At 35.4% G+C, this 15,190-nt stretch overlaps 1 protein-coding gene across 1 annotated transcript in view; it reads right to left on the reverse strand.

Moving 5' to 3' along the window:
- CSMD3 (CUB and Sushi multiple domains 3) overlaps positions 1-15,190 on the reverse strand; it is a 767,625-nt gene that overhangs the window by 125,727 nt on the left and 626,708 nt on the right. Inside the window, exons 37-41 of the mRNA XM_052787755.1 lie at positions 14,161-14,257; positions 13,155-13,259; positions 5,016-5,134; positions 2,284-2,353; positions 473-589 (exon numbers count right to left, since the gene is read on the reverse strand). Of these exons, the coding sequence (XP_052643715.1) occupies positions 473-589; positions 2,284-2,353; positions 5,016-5,134; positions 13,155-13,259; positions 14,161-14,257 (508 nt within the window). The remainder of the gene's footprint in view (positions 1-472; positions 590-2,283; positions 2,354-5,015; positions 5,135-13,154; positions 13,260-14,160; positions 14,258-15,190) is intronic.

Consider the following 15,190-nt stretch of genomic DNA (forward strand, 5'->3'; position numbering starts at 1 on the left):
TATAATGGACTCTCACTCTGCTATGACTTTTGACTCAAGTCTTCTATAGTGTTTTCATCTGGAAGTTGAACATATATGAACTTGATAAATGGAGAGGAAGTAGGTTAAAAATTAATGGAACTTCAAGGCTCCAAGAGTGATAATAAGTCATTCAACGTCCACTTGCTAGCCACTAACAAGTACAATATTCTATGGGTTGAAATGGGAGCTTATACTATTCAACGTCTTCATGAGACACCTGGATAATGAGAAAGTATCTTTATCAGAAAATTGTAGTATATGTTAAATGAAAAACCAAGAACCTTGTAGCTTTTCTATTCTAGATCTTTCTTTTAAGCTTTGATAACTTCTTTAAATTAATTATAATTCTTTTTTTTGCCAGAATAAATATTCACACGATTTTAAAATCTATGTTCAGTTTTTTGAATCCATAAAAAACCCCAACAAATTTAATCTATGAAAGAACACATACCAAAACCAATAGGCAGTTTTATTGTCCATGTGCAATCCAAACTGCTAGGGTAGTTGCCAGGAAACCCAGGGCTGAGGATCACGCCGCTGAAGTCCGACATGCCACCACCACATTGTGCTGAAAAAAAAAACGCAAAGACATTTTTCAGAGGAGTAGAAAGAGCTAAAAAATTAATCCAGAACATTGAACATCCTTCCAACATTAATAATGTAACAACTAGGTTTATGTTTCAAAAAATACACAAACTTTCCTTTACCACTAAATAACTGTAATAAAGTAATTTATAAGTGGGTGCTTTAAACATATGTATCTACTCTGAATGGAGTAGTCTTTAATTTGCGGGACACATGCACCTGAAAAGAGAACAGATGTTTACTCTGCACTTTGTCTGTGTGAACCACCTTTGTGAACAGGCAAGCAGCACACATCAGCTCATAGCAACATTGGCACAATTCCACGTTAGTTTGTAAAGGACCATCTGAATAATATAAGATAATAATCTATTTTTAAAAGATTCTGTACAAGAATTTCAAGAGGTCTTTTTAAAACTGCATTTGTATCCTGCTGTTCTAAAAACAAGGTAAAATAAACAGATTTAGGAAATGTACACACACACATATTTCCAGAAATTTAACTATATCTGTATTTGAACTTAATTTTAATCTTTTTCAGGCATGACATCAGTGAATAAAGTAACTTACACTTCAATATTAGATTTGAAGATGTTAATTATGGTAAATAAAATTATGTTTAACAGTTTTGTCCAATTAACAGTTGCTACATCCTTTGAAAGACAATTAAAAATCATTACTTGCAAAAAAGAAGGGAAAAAAAGGAAAATAAACCCCCCTAAAATTTCAGCACAGCATCTTTGCCTTCAGAATTTACCATAGACCAGTGCAATTATCGTATCAGACTTCCTATACATATGTTAATGCATAATGATGGAAACTGAAGACTAACTCCTGAAAAAATTCTTATAACTATCTGAATCTTGTTGAATATTTATAAATTCTAAGCTGAGGGAGCTCAGTACCTCACAGGAGGTTTTTAACACCTCACAGGATTAAGAACAGGATTATGTGAATCAGCTCAAGAGGATATATAATCTCTCTTGAAGAAAAGCCAAGTATAAAATCTTTAATGAGATCTACAGTATCCTACTTTCCATACATTCAAGATTACAAATACAGATAATTTTTACTGTTAGGGAACCCAAACAAAAAGGCATTTTTATTTGGTGAAAGAGAATGCAAATAGAAGGAGTTTTACATCCCTCACATTCACCATATAAAGAGAATATATTTAAATGCACTTCAGATGTTTCATTTGGCCCTCTGGCAGGATTCCAGTGCTTCTTCCAATAATATTAATATGATCGTGTATACAAAATAATGTATCTTCTTAAACTGGGGAGACATGCCTTATGTTGAACTTCTTAAAGATGAAAATGTGATGCTATTTTTATTTAGTGTTTTCTATAATAGTCATCACTCTGCTGTGGAAATGATTCATAAATAACTATGTTTGCAAGGGTCTCTGGAGGTCTCATCACTGATAGCGAATAGATGATAGATTCTGACTAGAACATATTTCATCCTTTCTTCTGTCGATTGGACATTTCAGAAAAGCTTTGCCAAAAAAAGTACCAAGTATACTTTGAAAATCTTCAGCTTCATTTGACCATTTTCACTTTTAATTAAGTTATTCTAGTTCTTCTTCTTCTTTCCCCTATACGTAGCTCTTATTTTTGAGTTCTCTGGCTTTCTCATTCTGGCATATTTAAGAAAGCTTATGTATGCAGAACATACCTAAACATATTGGAATCGGATAATTCCATCTTCTTACTGGTCCAGGCATACAGGTGATATGTGAATGTCCCTAAAATGACACAATATTTGCTAATTAATATAATGAAAAATATACAATATATGGCACATTATTAGTATCTCAACAAAAATAATTTATAATTTAAAACATCATCAAAATATATAAAACCAACAAGGTATAACATTTATATTGTACACTGTGAATTGTATCATACCTTCAATACGAGAAGACTGTAATCTTAACTATGTGACTGTTAGCCGACTTGAGAATTGTGTCTATGCCCTTAATGTTATTTCTAACAGTATAACAGTATCCAGCTGACTTCTATAATACCAGCTTTAGGCTAAACCAAGGGTCTAGAAACTAAAGGTCTAATTGAAGCAATGTTTACATAGTATTGATTTGCATCATTTGTGGAACATGATAAAAAGATACAAACTATATACATTATACAGTACTGACTTTACATCTTAAATTCATAATACCCATTCTAAATGCAGTCTTTACCCTCACCCCTGAAACAGTTGCTTAAGTTGGCAAAAGCTGAGATATTTAAGGAATCTCTTTACAACATGTGTCCCTTTACAACAGATGAGGTGTTGTGATTTCAAGGCAATCTGTTACAGCTAAGTTCCAAGACCTACCAGTGACCTTCTGTGTTGTTCATCAGCCTCATGTAATTCTAATTGTCTTCCAGAGACAGCAAATGAAAATGAAAAATCTTAACAGAAAACTCTACTTGGGATTTCATGCAAAATCATATAGTATACACTTTAAGATTACCTAGTAGAAAAAATGCAATAGCTTTTAGCCTGTTTGTTCAACCTTCATATGAAAAGTTAGGTTTTCATGTTAAATCTCCTTATCAATTCAGAGCCTGTAGCATTTGAGAGAACCAAGTATCTCTAAATCATTCAGGGTAACTGTGAATAGTTTATTCATCAATCTGCAACACATTCTTTTTCTCTCCTAGAAGAAAAATAAACACACTTTCTCCATAGTGCAAGTAGGCATATCTGCTCATTGCTAGAAGAAAAAAAAAAACAAGGAAGCGGCCAAGTCATAATGTATAAGCTAGAAAAACAATATGGAGGGAAGAGGTTTTACATGTGTGTTTGCACAGTCCATGCTCCAATGTTCTTTATATTTTCTTTATTTCAGCTATTTACTGTGGCTTGTCTGCTCATATATTTGTATTTAAGTATCAAATTAAAACAAAGAAGAAAAAAATAATTGACAGGTTGTTCTCAAGAATGACTAGCCAAAATCAGGCAACATAAGAAGTAAACTTCAACAGTCATTGTCAGAGCTGCAATCACAGAACATTTCAGTTATTCTTGATATGCTAGAAAGCTGCAGACATGAATAGGAACTCTGTCTTGAAGGGGAAACTGGGATACAGGTCTCAAATCCAAGTGGCAGTTGAGATCTGGAAGCAGACAAGTTTATTTAGTTTCTATCACAGTACATAAACTGCAGCTTTTTAAAAAATATTCTTTAGTCCAAAAAAGTAATTCAATTTTTTTTTTTTTTTGATGCAGTACATATGACCCCAGTATTTTGGTCTTCACAGAATTATGTAAAATAAGTGTTTGAAATTATTACCGGTTTTAAAACTTCACTTCAGTTAGTTAGTCTGACACTCATGGACATGGGTTACAGGCCAGACTGATGTTAATGAAAAAAGAAAGGCAGGTAAGTTATCCTTTTGCTATTTTACTCCAAAGATATCAATAACTCCAGTAGCAGTTAATCATGTGGTGCTATATACTAAACATTTTTTCCCTTTGAAACTTTTCTTTTTACTCTGCATAGGTAATGTGACTGTTTTCTCTTTTTACACTCTCAAAGACCTAGATAAAGTGGAGACTGTAGAGTCCACAGAGTCACAAATGAGAAAAATATTTTTTGTAAAAAAAAAAAAAATTAATATAAAAAAATAATTTTTATAGCTGTTGAAAATAGTAACCTATCAGTTGGAACCTTAGTCCTTTTGGGGAGTGTCTCAAGTGGAAACAATATTCAGTTTTGAGTTTGGTTCTACAGTGTAACTGTAGAAATTTTTGAAAATATTTTCAAGATCTTTCCTGTAGGCAGACAGATTCTTACTGGTTATATATGCTAAGTACCTCAAAGAGGCAAATTAGTCACAGTTTACAATCACTGCATTGCCCCTAGTTACACCTTTTGCTAATGCAACAGCATAGTAAATTTTCTTGGCAAGAATACACCCATATTTGAAAACCTTTTTGGATAACCCCCCCCCAGAAATTACTGAAAGAAAATAACTGGCACTATCTGATTCACTGAGAAAAACAATTATTTCCTTTCCCTTTGTTTGTTGTTACTCCCCCTCTTCAGTTACTTTCTTTTTCCTCCTGTACATAGAGAACTATTGATTATTTCTCATCAAGTGTTTTAACTTAATTTGCCAACACTGCATAGCTCAGCTATGAATACCAAAGATGCCATCAATAATAGATAACAACCTATAATCACTAATGCAGAGGAAGCACAGAGCCATACACTTCTCATAGAATATTTGGATAGTTGCTAATTTAATATTTGGCAGAAAAGCCTACCAGTCCTGCAAGCTTATCACGTACCTGCAACTCCTGAAGAGTTCAGTGTCCATTTCATATTGACAGACTCAGTCAGACATAACCATGTTAAGAAATAAAAGGCACTATTTGACATTGGAAGCTTGCCTCACCTGAAGAGAATAACCCTGATCACACTGGAAGGACACCACATCTCCAACCATGTATCTGTCTCCAATTTTGATCCCATTGCTTGGGGTCTGTGGTTCAGGGCAAGAGTCCAAACCTATAGCTGTGAAAAATTGAGAAGTTTAGGCATTCTAAGGAGAATAAAATCTGGTTTTAGATTTACATAGAACTTCTGTGTACACTGTACATAGGCACACTGTATTGATATGTTTAAGGAAGCTCTTGGGTACCAGCAGTTTGTCTGTGGACAAGCAAGTGCCATATTATTTTGGAACAACTGTTATGTAAGGAGAAAAACTTTTCCTGAGAAAAGGGAAAGGAAAGAAATAGTCAGGGTGGCTACAAACACTTGCCAACAATCTGAAGTCTAAACTCAAAGTCTCTAATTTTCCACTGTCTCCTGGCTCAGACTCATTCATTTCCACCTCCAGCCTCACTCCTAACTATAACCTACCTAATTCAAACTGGGAGCACCCCCACTTTCCTTTCCCAGTATCTGTTCCAGGGGATGCTGGCCAATACCACACCAAATACAAAACACAGGAAAAACAGTGCAAAGTGTAACTGCTCACCTGCATTCAGTCCTTCACAGGTCTGACTCTACTCTTCCATTCATGTACACACACACACACACAGAGCAAATATTTACATCAAATTTCACCTAATCTGCTATTTTCAATAAAGTAGCTATAGAGTTATAACACTAATAGTTCAAATTTCTGACTGCAATAGAAGCTAGTTTGCTAAGGGACCTTATATTTTTTTCATGGTCATCAAAAAGAGAAGTAAATAAATTCTTCTTCATTGTCTCTACCCAGGGAGATCCAGGAATATAAGAATACGTGTAACATTAAGTATAAGCAGCTCGGTTACTCTCTTTGCCTACTGAAAAAATTACACCCTAACTAGTTGTGAAGCTAGGACTGTTAAGCAACTAAACATCAGTACATAGGGTAATAGGGAAATGTAGTGGGATGCAATAATGGCACTACTTCAATATATTATCAACCTCTGCATGTTTAAAAACTTACTAATGTAACTGATCACTTCATGTAAGAATTTCATTAAGTAAAAATTATTTGAAGACTCTTACAATGGTGTATTTTTATACTATATGAAAGCTGAAAGCTAATGTAAATTCTAAAGAATTTATAAAGTACACACATTATTTTTTCTCTATAAGGCATGTTTTGTACACCGATAATAGTTTTCACTACCACAATTATACAATAACATTGTATTGTAAAATGAAAAAAAAAAAAGTCCTGTTCTTAAAAATGTATTGCAAACATGAAATTTTATATAAAATTATATTAAAAAAAAAAACTGTTTGAACTAAAATCATTGGCATCTACATTTTATTCATACAAATAAAACTCAGGACCATGACAATATAAACTTCCTGCTATGAAACATAATTCAATCCTAAATTGGAAAAAAATCCTTAAAGCACTTGCAGTCCTTATTTTCTCTGCTGACAACAGTGCTGAGAGGAAAAACCATATTTTTTTACTGCATGTATCTGTTAATAGGAATCAGAAATAACTGATACAGATCCACAAACCAAGCAGTTGTACTCATTACTTTTGGTCACTGTTAACTTTGTGATTTTTTTTTTTTAATATTATTTTACATTTTGGTACTAAGGAACTTACACAATTTATCAACAAGATGTTCTCCTTGATATTCAATTCTGGCTTGCATCACTTTGTGCAGAAAGGAATGTTGCTACTTTGAAAAAGTTAGTATTTATTTCAGGACTTTCCGCTGCAGGTTCACAGAAGAGGATGTAATGTTCCTTTGTATATGACAATAATACTTTTGTATATATTGATAACATACTAACTGATCCCATAATGATCCCATATTTGCCATGTACAAAATGATGCAAGCAAGTATTTTGCAGCCTATTTATACTTAACAGATTATTTTATCTTTCAAATTCTTATTTTCTGTTCTCAAAATACATATTAATAGAACATCAAAGAATCTATTTTGAAAATGGCTGATGGGCTTAGATCCACTTTTTATATTTCAGAGTTCTAGACTGTGATCCAGCTCATGTACAAAGTACAAATGCAAAAAGCAGTACTTGGCTTACACAGATGAGTGTTTGTAATCTATTTTGAACAGTCAAAGAAAGAGTTAGTAGTTTTCAGTTTCCAGTTACTGAACCTTCAGCTGAAATGCAAAACCTAACTATGTGAATACTCAGGCCATGCAAAGTGAGATAAAATAATTTAATTGCCTTTCTTGGAGTAGGTATCTTAGCAGCTCAAACCACATCACAAGTATTCATCCTATTGTGCTCTCACTTCAATTAATAAAATAACATTTAGAAAAAAGCACAGTTTGAATGCCTACAATGTCTTTCAACAAACTGAAGCATAGAAGGGTTTGCCGCCTTCCCAGCTGAGGGCTATGTCATGGTTTAACAAGGCAGGCAGCTAACCACCGCACAGCCGTTCGCTCCCTCTCCATTGGGGATGGGGGGGGAACGTGAAGGAGAAAGGCAGAGTGAAGGAGCAGGGGAAAGTGTCCCCCCCTTGTTTCCCCCACAGATTGGCTCTCCAAGGAGAAAAGGTAAATAGTGTAATTATTTATAGTTTCCGAGAGATGGCTCCTGAAGTACAGAGATGACGGCAATGCTGAGTACGGATACCAGATTAGTCTCACAGCTAGCAATTTTATCATATCATAACCCAGAGTTACACAGTACATCAAAATGATAACCTTAACCCAGTCCCAGAGGTGATAAACAGCACAACAGGGAACATATACAGATAACACAACTCTGAGAAAAGTGCAGCAACTCTGAGAGCAAATAAATCAACATTGTGACCAGTGACTATTAAACTAATATAACAAATGCTTATAACAAATTTGTTTTAACATGCTCTGGTCAGATCTGTCGTTTTCTCAACCCTTCGTGCCCCACATTGAGTGCCAAAAAGGACTGTCGTGGTTTAACGTGGCAGGCAGCTAAGCACCATGCAGCTGCTCACTCACGCCCCACCATGGGATGAGGGAGAGAATCAGAAAAGAAGTAAAATTCATGGGTTGAGATAAAGACAGTTTAATAGGACAGAAAAGGAAGGGAAAATAATAATAAATATAATACTAGAATATACAATACAAGTGATGCAGAATGCAATTGCTCATCCCTGCTGACCGATGCCCAGCCGGTTCCCGAGAAGTGGCCCCTGGCAAACTTTTCCCCTAGTTTATGTACTGAGCATGACATCATACAGTATGGAATATCCCTTTGGTCAGCTGGGGTCAGCTGTCCTGGCTGTGTGTCTTTGCAAATTCTTGTGCCCCCCAGCCTACTCACTGGCAGGATGGTATGAGGAGCTGAAGAGTCCTTGACCACTCCGTAGCAACAACTAAAACATCAGTGTGTTATCAACATTATTCTCATTCCAAATCCAAACCAGAGCACTATAGCAGCTACTAGGAAGAAAATTAACTCTATCCCAGATGAAACCAGGACAGGCTACTTCAGAACTTGTGTCTCTATAGTGTCATGATAGTTATTCAGGTGAAATCATAAATGTATTCATAAACTGCACTCTGTTCATTATTGACTCATTTGTGGTGGATGAATAGTTCCTTGAACCACATTATACTACTATCTCAGTATAATGTGTTAGATTTTTAAACTTTCATGACCAATGGCATTAGAAAGAAAAGAGATTTTAACATAGGCATCCATTGAAAACATACTTTCAGTATCTTCTAATTTTGGGGTGAGATGAATTGTATATAAAGTAAAAGAAGCTATTTGATGCTGTCTTGCCCTTCTCCAACAGCTCCTATGGCTCTAAATACAAATAAAATTTTGGATATTGCACTCTGGGACTACACAAGACTTAAAGGAATACCCCATTTTATTTTTAAAAGTTATTATTGTAATTTTATGGAAATGTTCTAGTATTTGTGTGAGACATACATTATACAATTTAAATACATAGATTTCTAGGGATTTTATTTTAGAATGAAAATTTGTGTGTGTCATATTTTTTACTAACTTTAAATAGATATTGAGTATTATGGAAATTATGATGAGACAATCTGAGAAACTCAACTCATCTCAAAGAATATTACCACTACTTACACAGAATAATCAATTACCTAATTAGCAAAACTTTAGATAGAGAAAATGAGGACTAAATTAATATTTGTAGTGGCATAAAACATATAAACATTATGTAAGTGTTTAACAAACCATTCTGTGGTGCTCTTTGTTGACATACTTCAGTTGATGCAACATATTTTCAATGCAATATATTTTCATATTTAAGGTATCCATTAGAATACATAAAATGCATGTTATTAATATGATAAGAATTTAAGAATTCAACAAAGAAGTAAAAATATGCCAGAGAAAAGATTATTGATAAGACCACTATTCAGTTTTGGAATGTAAATACTTAATTCCTTATGTCAAAGTATCATTTACTTGGTCTTAAAATATTTCTTCAACAAATAAATAAAGTTCCTTTTGTTTTGTTTTATTTTTATATAAAAAAGTGCATTTGGATTTTGTAGCAGTTCAAAAGATGTGCCAGATATTGGACAGTGTGAAAAACTTATTAATAAAGGATGAAAAGAGATATTGGAAATGAAACAGAATGAAACCTTCTTACAGAAAACTGTTATTGAGATTAAAAAGTAGTCATTTTGGCAAGAAGGGTGCACTTCCCCTCGGACTTGTGTCTCCTAGAATACGTGAAATAGAATTGGAGGATGCACTACATATTGAAAAAAAATGTTTATGGCTAACTCACTTGAAAAGTGCTTAATGTAAATATTTAACTCTGATGTGATTTTCAATGAGAACCATGCACTGATACTTCAAAAACTAAGACTTTAATTTAGCTGACTCCTCATGATGGCCTCTGTCAGTGCAGGCTCCAGTGAAATGGAAAACACTGGAAACACTGACATTAAAATGTGGCTATTACTTTCTATTTACTAACTATCTCTAAAAACAATCACAACTTTTAGAGCAGGAAGTGTTGTCTGAGAGTCAGAGATGACCAGGACAACTGAGGAGAGCTAACTCTGTTCTGATCAAAGCATTTCTGGAGAAAGTTCAGTAGAAATACAGCAGTATTTTGAGTCCTGGAATCCTGACAAAAATTCCTGTTTCTCTGTTGCAGAAAACTGCAGGAGACAAAAATCCAGACGATACACAAGATACAGTTTCCGTTGTCTTCCTTCCTAGCAATGATGAGAAAGTATTGCCCCTTAGCTAAACATCCTGTATCAAACTCATGATTCAGCCCAATGTGGAATTTTCTATAGTCTCTTCTTGAAAAAAAATTAAGCTACAGATGAAAAAAAAAAATCATAAAACTTTCCTCCAATCCACAGGTAATAGAGACTACGTCTTTCTTAGCAAGTAGTGGGGAGTAATAGTCATGGATCTATGGACTGAAACAGCTGGTGCCTAGGACTCAATATCCACACTAAGCGCTAAACTAAAGGGGTTTATTATTAGCAGCTTTAGCTAGTCTGGTCCTATAGGCTGATTGTCCATTAGTGGCTGAAGGCATTAGCTGAGATGTTGAAGTACACCTATTTAGTTTTGCATGAAAAGAATCCAGATTGCATGCTCTGAAACCATGCTTTAGTTCTGTGTTGTGAGCCAGAGAGTGGTAAACAAACAGGGATGCCTAATGCTTTACATTTTTCCACGTTATTCTACAAAATCATGTCATTATTTTGCAATTTGCAGTACAGGAATTTAGTTACAATGCACCTCTATTTTAAACTTCAAGATAATCTTGAAAATATTTTCTATTTTGTTTTTCTTATTAACAATGTAGAGATGGTGTATTCCACAGATTTTATGGAGATATTATGCTCACTTAATCCTATTCTGCACTTCGAATACCATAGATTTTACTTCAATAATTCCCACACATGTAAAATAATTTATGTTTATTTTAGAGCATATCTTTGGAAAATATATCACATATCACAGAAAATCTTAATTCAGAAATCATCATAGTTTACTCTCCAACCACAATTCTTTACTTGCCACAAAATTTTTGCCCTTAAGTTTACATTTGTTTCCAATAAAGATTACAGGTTTAGACATTGTTTTGAGATTTCCTTACTCCATCTCAAAGTCTATATGATGTTTCAATCACATATTTCTATCACCTGCACATGATAAATTATTAATCGTTAGTTTTGTAAAATAGCGTATTTCACTGAGCTACTGGTTAACTGGGTATCTACTGAGGGACATCGATATTATTTCCTGAATCACAAATTTTCAGCATATACTGTGGGTTTATACATTCACACTAAAAACATATTACATTTGTACACATTCACACATACACCTTTGTATAAATCCATATACACATATATAGCTATTGTTCTTGCCATGGACCAATACTTTAAACGATGTACTGTGAATTCTTTCTTTAATAAGAGGTAAAAGTTGTATACTGGCAGTACCCTACACATTTCAGTTATTTGGACACATAGGAATACAGAGATGCATTTTCACTTCCACTGGATTTTACTTTATTTTCATAACTTCCCACAGTTTTTTCCCCTCTGAAGTTGTAAGCAGCTGAGAGACTATCTGTATTTCAAGGAAATGGCAGGATAACTCTAACCTATAATTAATGTTTAGTTATAGACAAGCAATCGGGCAGCAATTTTGCAAGGCCGTGTTCTCTGACTGGCTAATCAGACAACCAGACCATGGGATTTGCATACTGGAAAACTGACAAGAAATAACCGTGACACAATTATGCAGATCAGATACCAGAACCAATATGAGCAGAGGGAACTGCACAGCTGGGAAGAAAAAAAACAAACAAACCTGCAACAAAATATTAGTGATTGCCAGAATTCCTGTCAGTCAGCTAAGGCGGTCTCATTCAGACAGAAAGTACATTTGTAATTATAGCCTTTTCCACTGGTGAGGTACGCAGCACTAATAAAAACATTTGAAATAATTCTGCTGTAATCGCACCAACCTGTGAGCATTCATCAGTTAGTTAAGAAGCACAGCTGCTATTTTCAGTTTATTCATTCTCTCATTTTCACTGAGAGTGACTAATTTTTGTCCCTTACGCATATATATAAAATACATACTATATAGTACATATATTATTGGATTGGGTATAATTTTCAGATTTTGGCAGGGGCTGGTGGGGTGTGGGGCTGCAGGGGTGGCATCTTTGGAAGAGACCAGGGGCTGAGCCGGACACAGCCGGTTCAGCCGGATCCAGCCAGCTCCAAGAGCCCCACTGCAGGGCACAGCGGCACCCACCAGAGGAGTCTGGGGTGCCTCTGTACCAACCAGATGTGCCCCTGTGAAGACATACTTAAGAAAAGGAACAAGAAGGCCAGAGAAAGAGGAGAGAGGAGACCTCACTGAAGGAGGACAGAGAGAAGAACATGACTGAGCAGAGGCTGCAGCCGAAGCAGTTGCCTGAGCAGGGCCTGGAGCCCGAGTGTCCACCCGAGCAGGCACTGAGAGGTGGGACCCTAAGGGGACTGTAGGAACCACAGGGCACTGACCCGATGTGCTGCACCGCCCTTGCCTCACCAAAGGAAGAGAGTGTAGTGTTTGGGGAAAACAAGAACAAAAAAGCATGTGTGTGGGGAGATGTCCAAAGGGAAGCAGGGGAGTTTTTCCTAAGGGTTTTTTTGTTATTATTTTTCTTCAGTACTAGAATCAATAATTAACTGTTAATCAGCAAAGAAGTTAAACTGAAATTCCCTAAATCAGTTTGCTGGTTTTGCCTGCACCAATTATATAAATATGTTATAACTTGGGATTAGGATTGTCACATGAGCATGTCTGTATTTATTCCTAGCTGCTGTATGTTCAGAAAAGCTTTTCAGAGAGCAAAAACAAATTAAAGGTGCAAGCAAGTTAAACGAAATTTCCCAGTCCTTACAGTACAGGTTTCAGGCCTGATCTTGCTCACTTGGAATTAAATTAGGATTTTACTCATGACTTTGAAGTAATGGTATGTAGCTCATTATGTGCAGTAGGACTGAATATTCCTCTTTTATATAGTTTAGGTACACCTAATGACTGGAACCAGCAAGTGCTCTTAATTAACTGAACATTTCTGCATTACCTGTGTACTCAAGATGAAATCCAGCAGCTGAAACACTGATATCAGACTGAAAATTTAGGTACAGATTATTTGACGTGCTGTTGAGAAGTGGAGGTATGGTTGTTCCTGAAAAGACAAATCAAGATATTGTTGAAATAGATGTGTGTATATGTATAAAAAGAAAGAAAGAGAAAAAGAGAAAGGCGGGAAGGGAGGCGAGAAGATGGGGTGGGGGGAGAGAGAGGTCACAAAACCTATTCCACCATATTTTGTCATTATGGATGCTATCAAATATCTGTCCCTATAAAAGTTTTATTACATTTTCAGTGCACCAAAATATCAGAGACCTCAACTGTAGGCACTCAGGGAAGCAAGGTCTAATATAAATTTATATTACATTCTTTTATGCACAACAGAAGAAATATTCACTAGGGTTTTCATAAAAGCAAGAGCAAATCCTGTAACTGGAATAATTTTAAATGTAACAGTCAAATATATCAAGCAGCTCTGAACATATTTGGTAGGGCTATTCTTAGAAATGTTATTATTTATTTGTGTTTCAGCACAAGACAAGATAACAATCTTATTGTCTGTGATCTCATTCCATATACATGAATGAAGTAGAATAAAGGAAAACAAAACAAAACAAGAAAAAGTAAGGCAAACAGAACTGTCTTGTTTATCTAAAAGAAGGATAAAGACTGAATCCTTTAGTCATGTACAATTTCAAGAGGCATTTCTTTTAGAGGTCTATATTTTTGGCCCCTGCTATAAGAGTGGGCAAAAAAAGAGATTAATAGATATCTAGTTTGGGAGCCTCTGAATGTTACTTCATTTCTAACATTTTCAAAAATTCAAGTTTATGAAAGTCTGCTAAGAGATGACTGATTAAAACAGAAGGAATACTACCTGTTGTTAATTATAGGAGAAACACACACACACACACACACACACACACACGAGAGAGCTGTATGTTTACAATAGAGTTGAAACTGTGAAACACTTATTGTAAAATCTTCTCAGTCACCTGAATAACTTCCAAGCCTTGGAGCATTGTTGTCAGCACCATCGTAAAAGTCTAGGGAATCCCAGTTGTGTTCTGTGGCAAAACTCACCACCTGCACCTATGAAGAAAAATGTGAGGCAAAGAACATAAACTTCCTCCCCTCTGTATTGAAGCACAAAGATGACTGTAAATTGTAGCCTCTGTTGCTTTCAATCATGAAAAGTTGTGTCTTGCTCTCATTGCCAAAGAGAATGGAAAATCATCATTAAGTGAATACAATTGCATTGCAACATTTTTTTAATTTAATTGCCAATTCAGACTTTTAGATCCTGTGACCTTTAGTGAAAACCACATATTACCTCTAACTAGAGTCACACAACTGTAAAAATCATCTGGGTATAGAGCAGTTAGTTACTTTATGATTCTCTCCAGTTTATCCAGGGCTAAAAACAGGCCCACAGTGATGCACACTGCTTCATCTATCTTGCCATGTTCAATTTTGCCTCCAGGTAAAAGCAACCTCCTGTGTTTGGTTACCTTCATCATTGACTCATCTCCTGAGGAGGAGCAGTCACTAGCACACTACAAGCAAAAGGCAGAACATTCACTTCATTCCTTCCAGAGGTGGCAACATTCTTCCACTCGTAAGAAGATGCAAAGCAGTAAACAGATAGATTGCAAGAGGGAGGATATATCTGTCCTCATATAGTGAAAACACTCCCCACGAAGTAGAGAAATGCCAGGTTCCTTTTCCTGTTTTGGAGGGGAGAGGTTCTGGCATTTTTTTGTTTTAGTGAAATAACTGTTTATTGAAAAGCATTTAAAGAGTGACAGAAGCGCAGATGAAACCCCAACCACCCTCAAAAAGGGGTACCTTAGCCACTAAGTTAGATAATTATGCTTCTTTTACTGTTCTTCTGCCTCAATTATTCTTCCTTTTATTTTTTTCCAAAATGGAATAGCTTCAACACAAGAAATAAGCACCGGTTCCAGTACAACTAGGTAATGAAGTTATTTTTCTAGGTGAAATATATGACTTGGACCTTCTTCT

Source organism: Harpia harpyja, chromosome 5, assembly GCF_026419915.1.
Source record: "Harpia harpyja isolate bHarHar1 chromosome 5, bHarHar1 primary haplotype, whole genome shotgun sequence".
NCBI classification, from domain to species: domain Eukaryota; kingdom Metazoa; phylum Chordata; class Aves; order Accipitriformes; family Accipitridae; genus Harpia; species Harpia harpyja.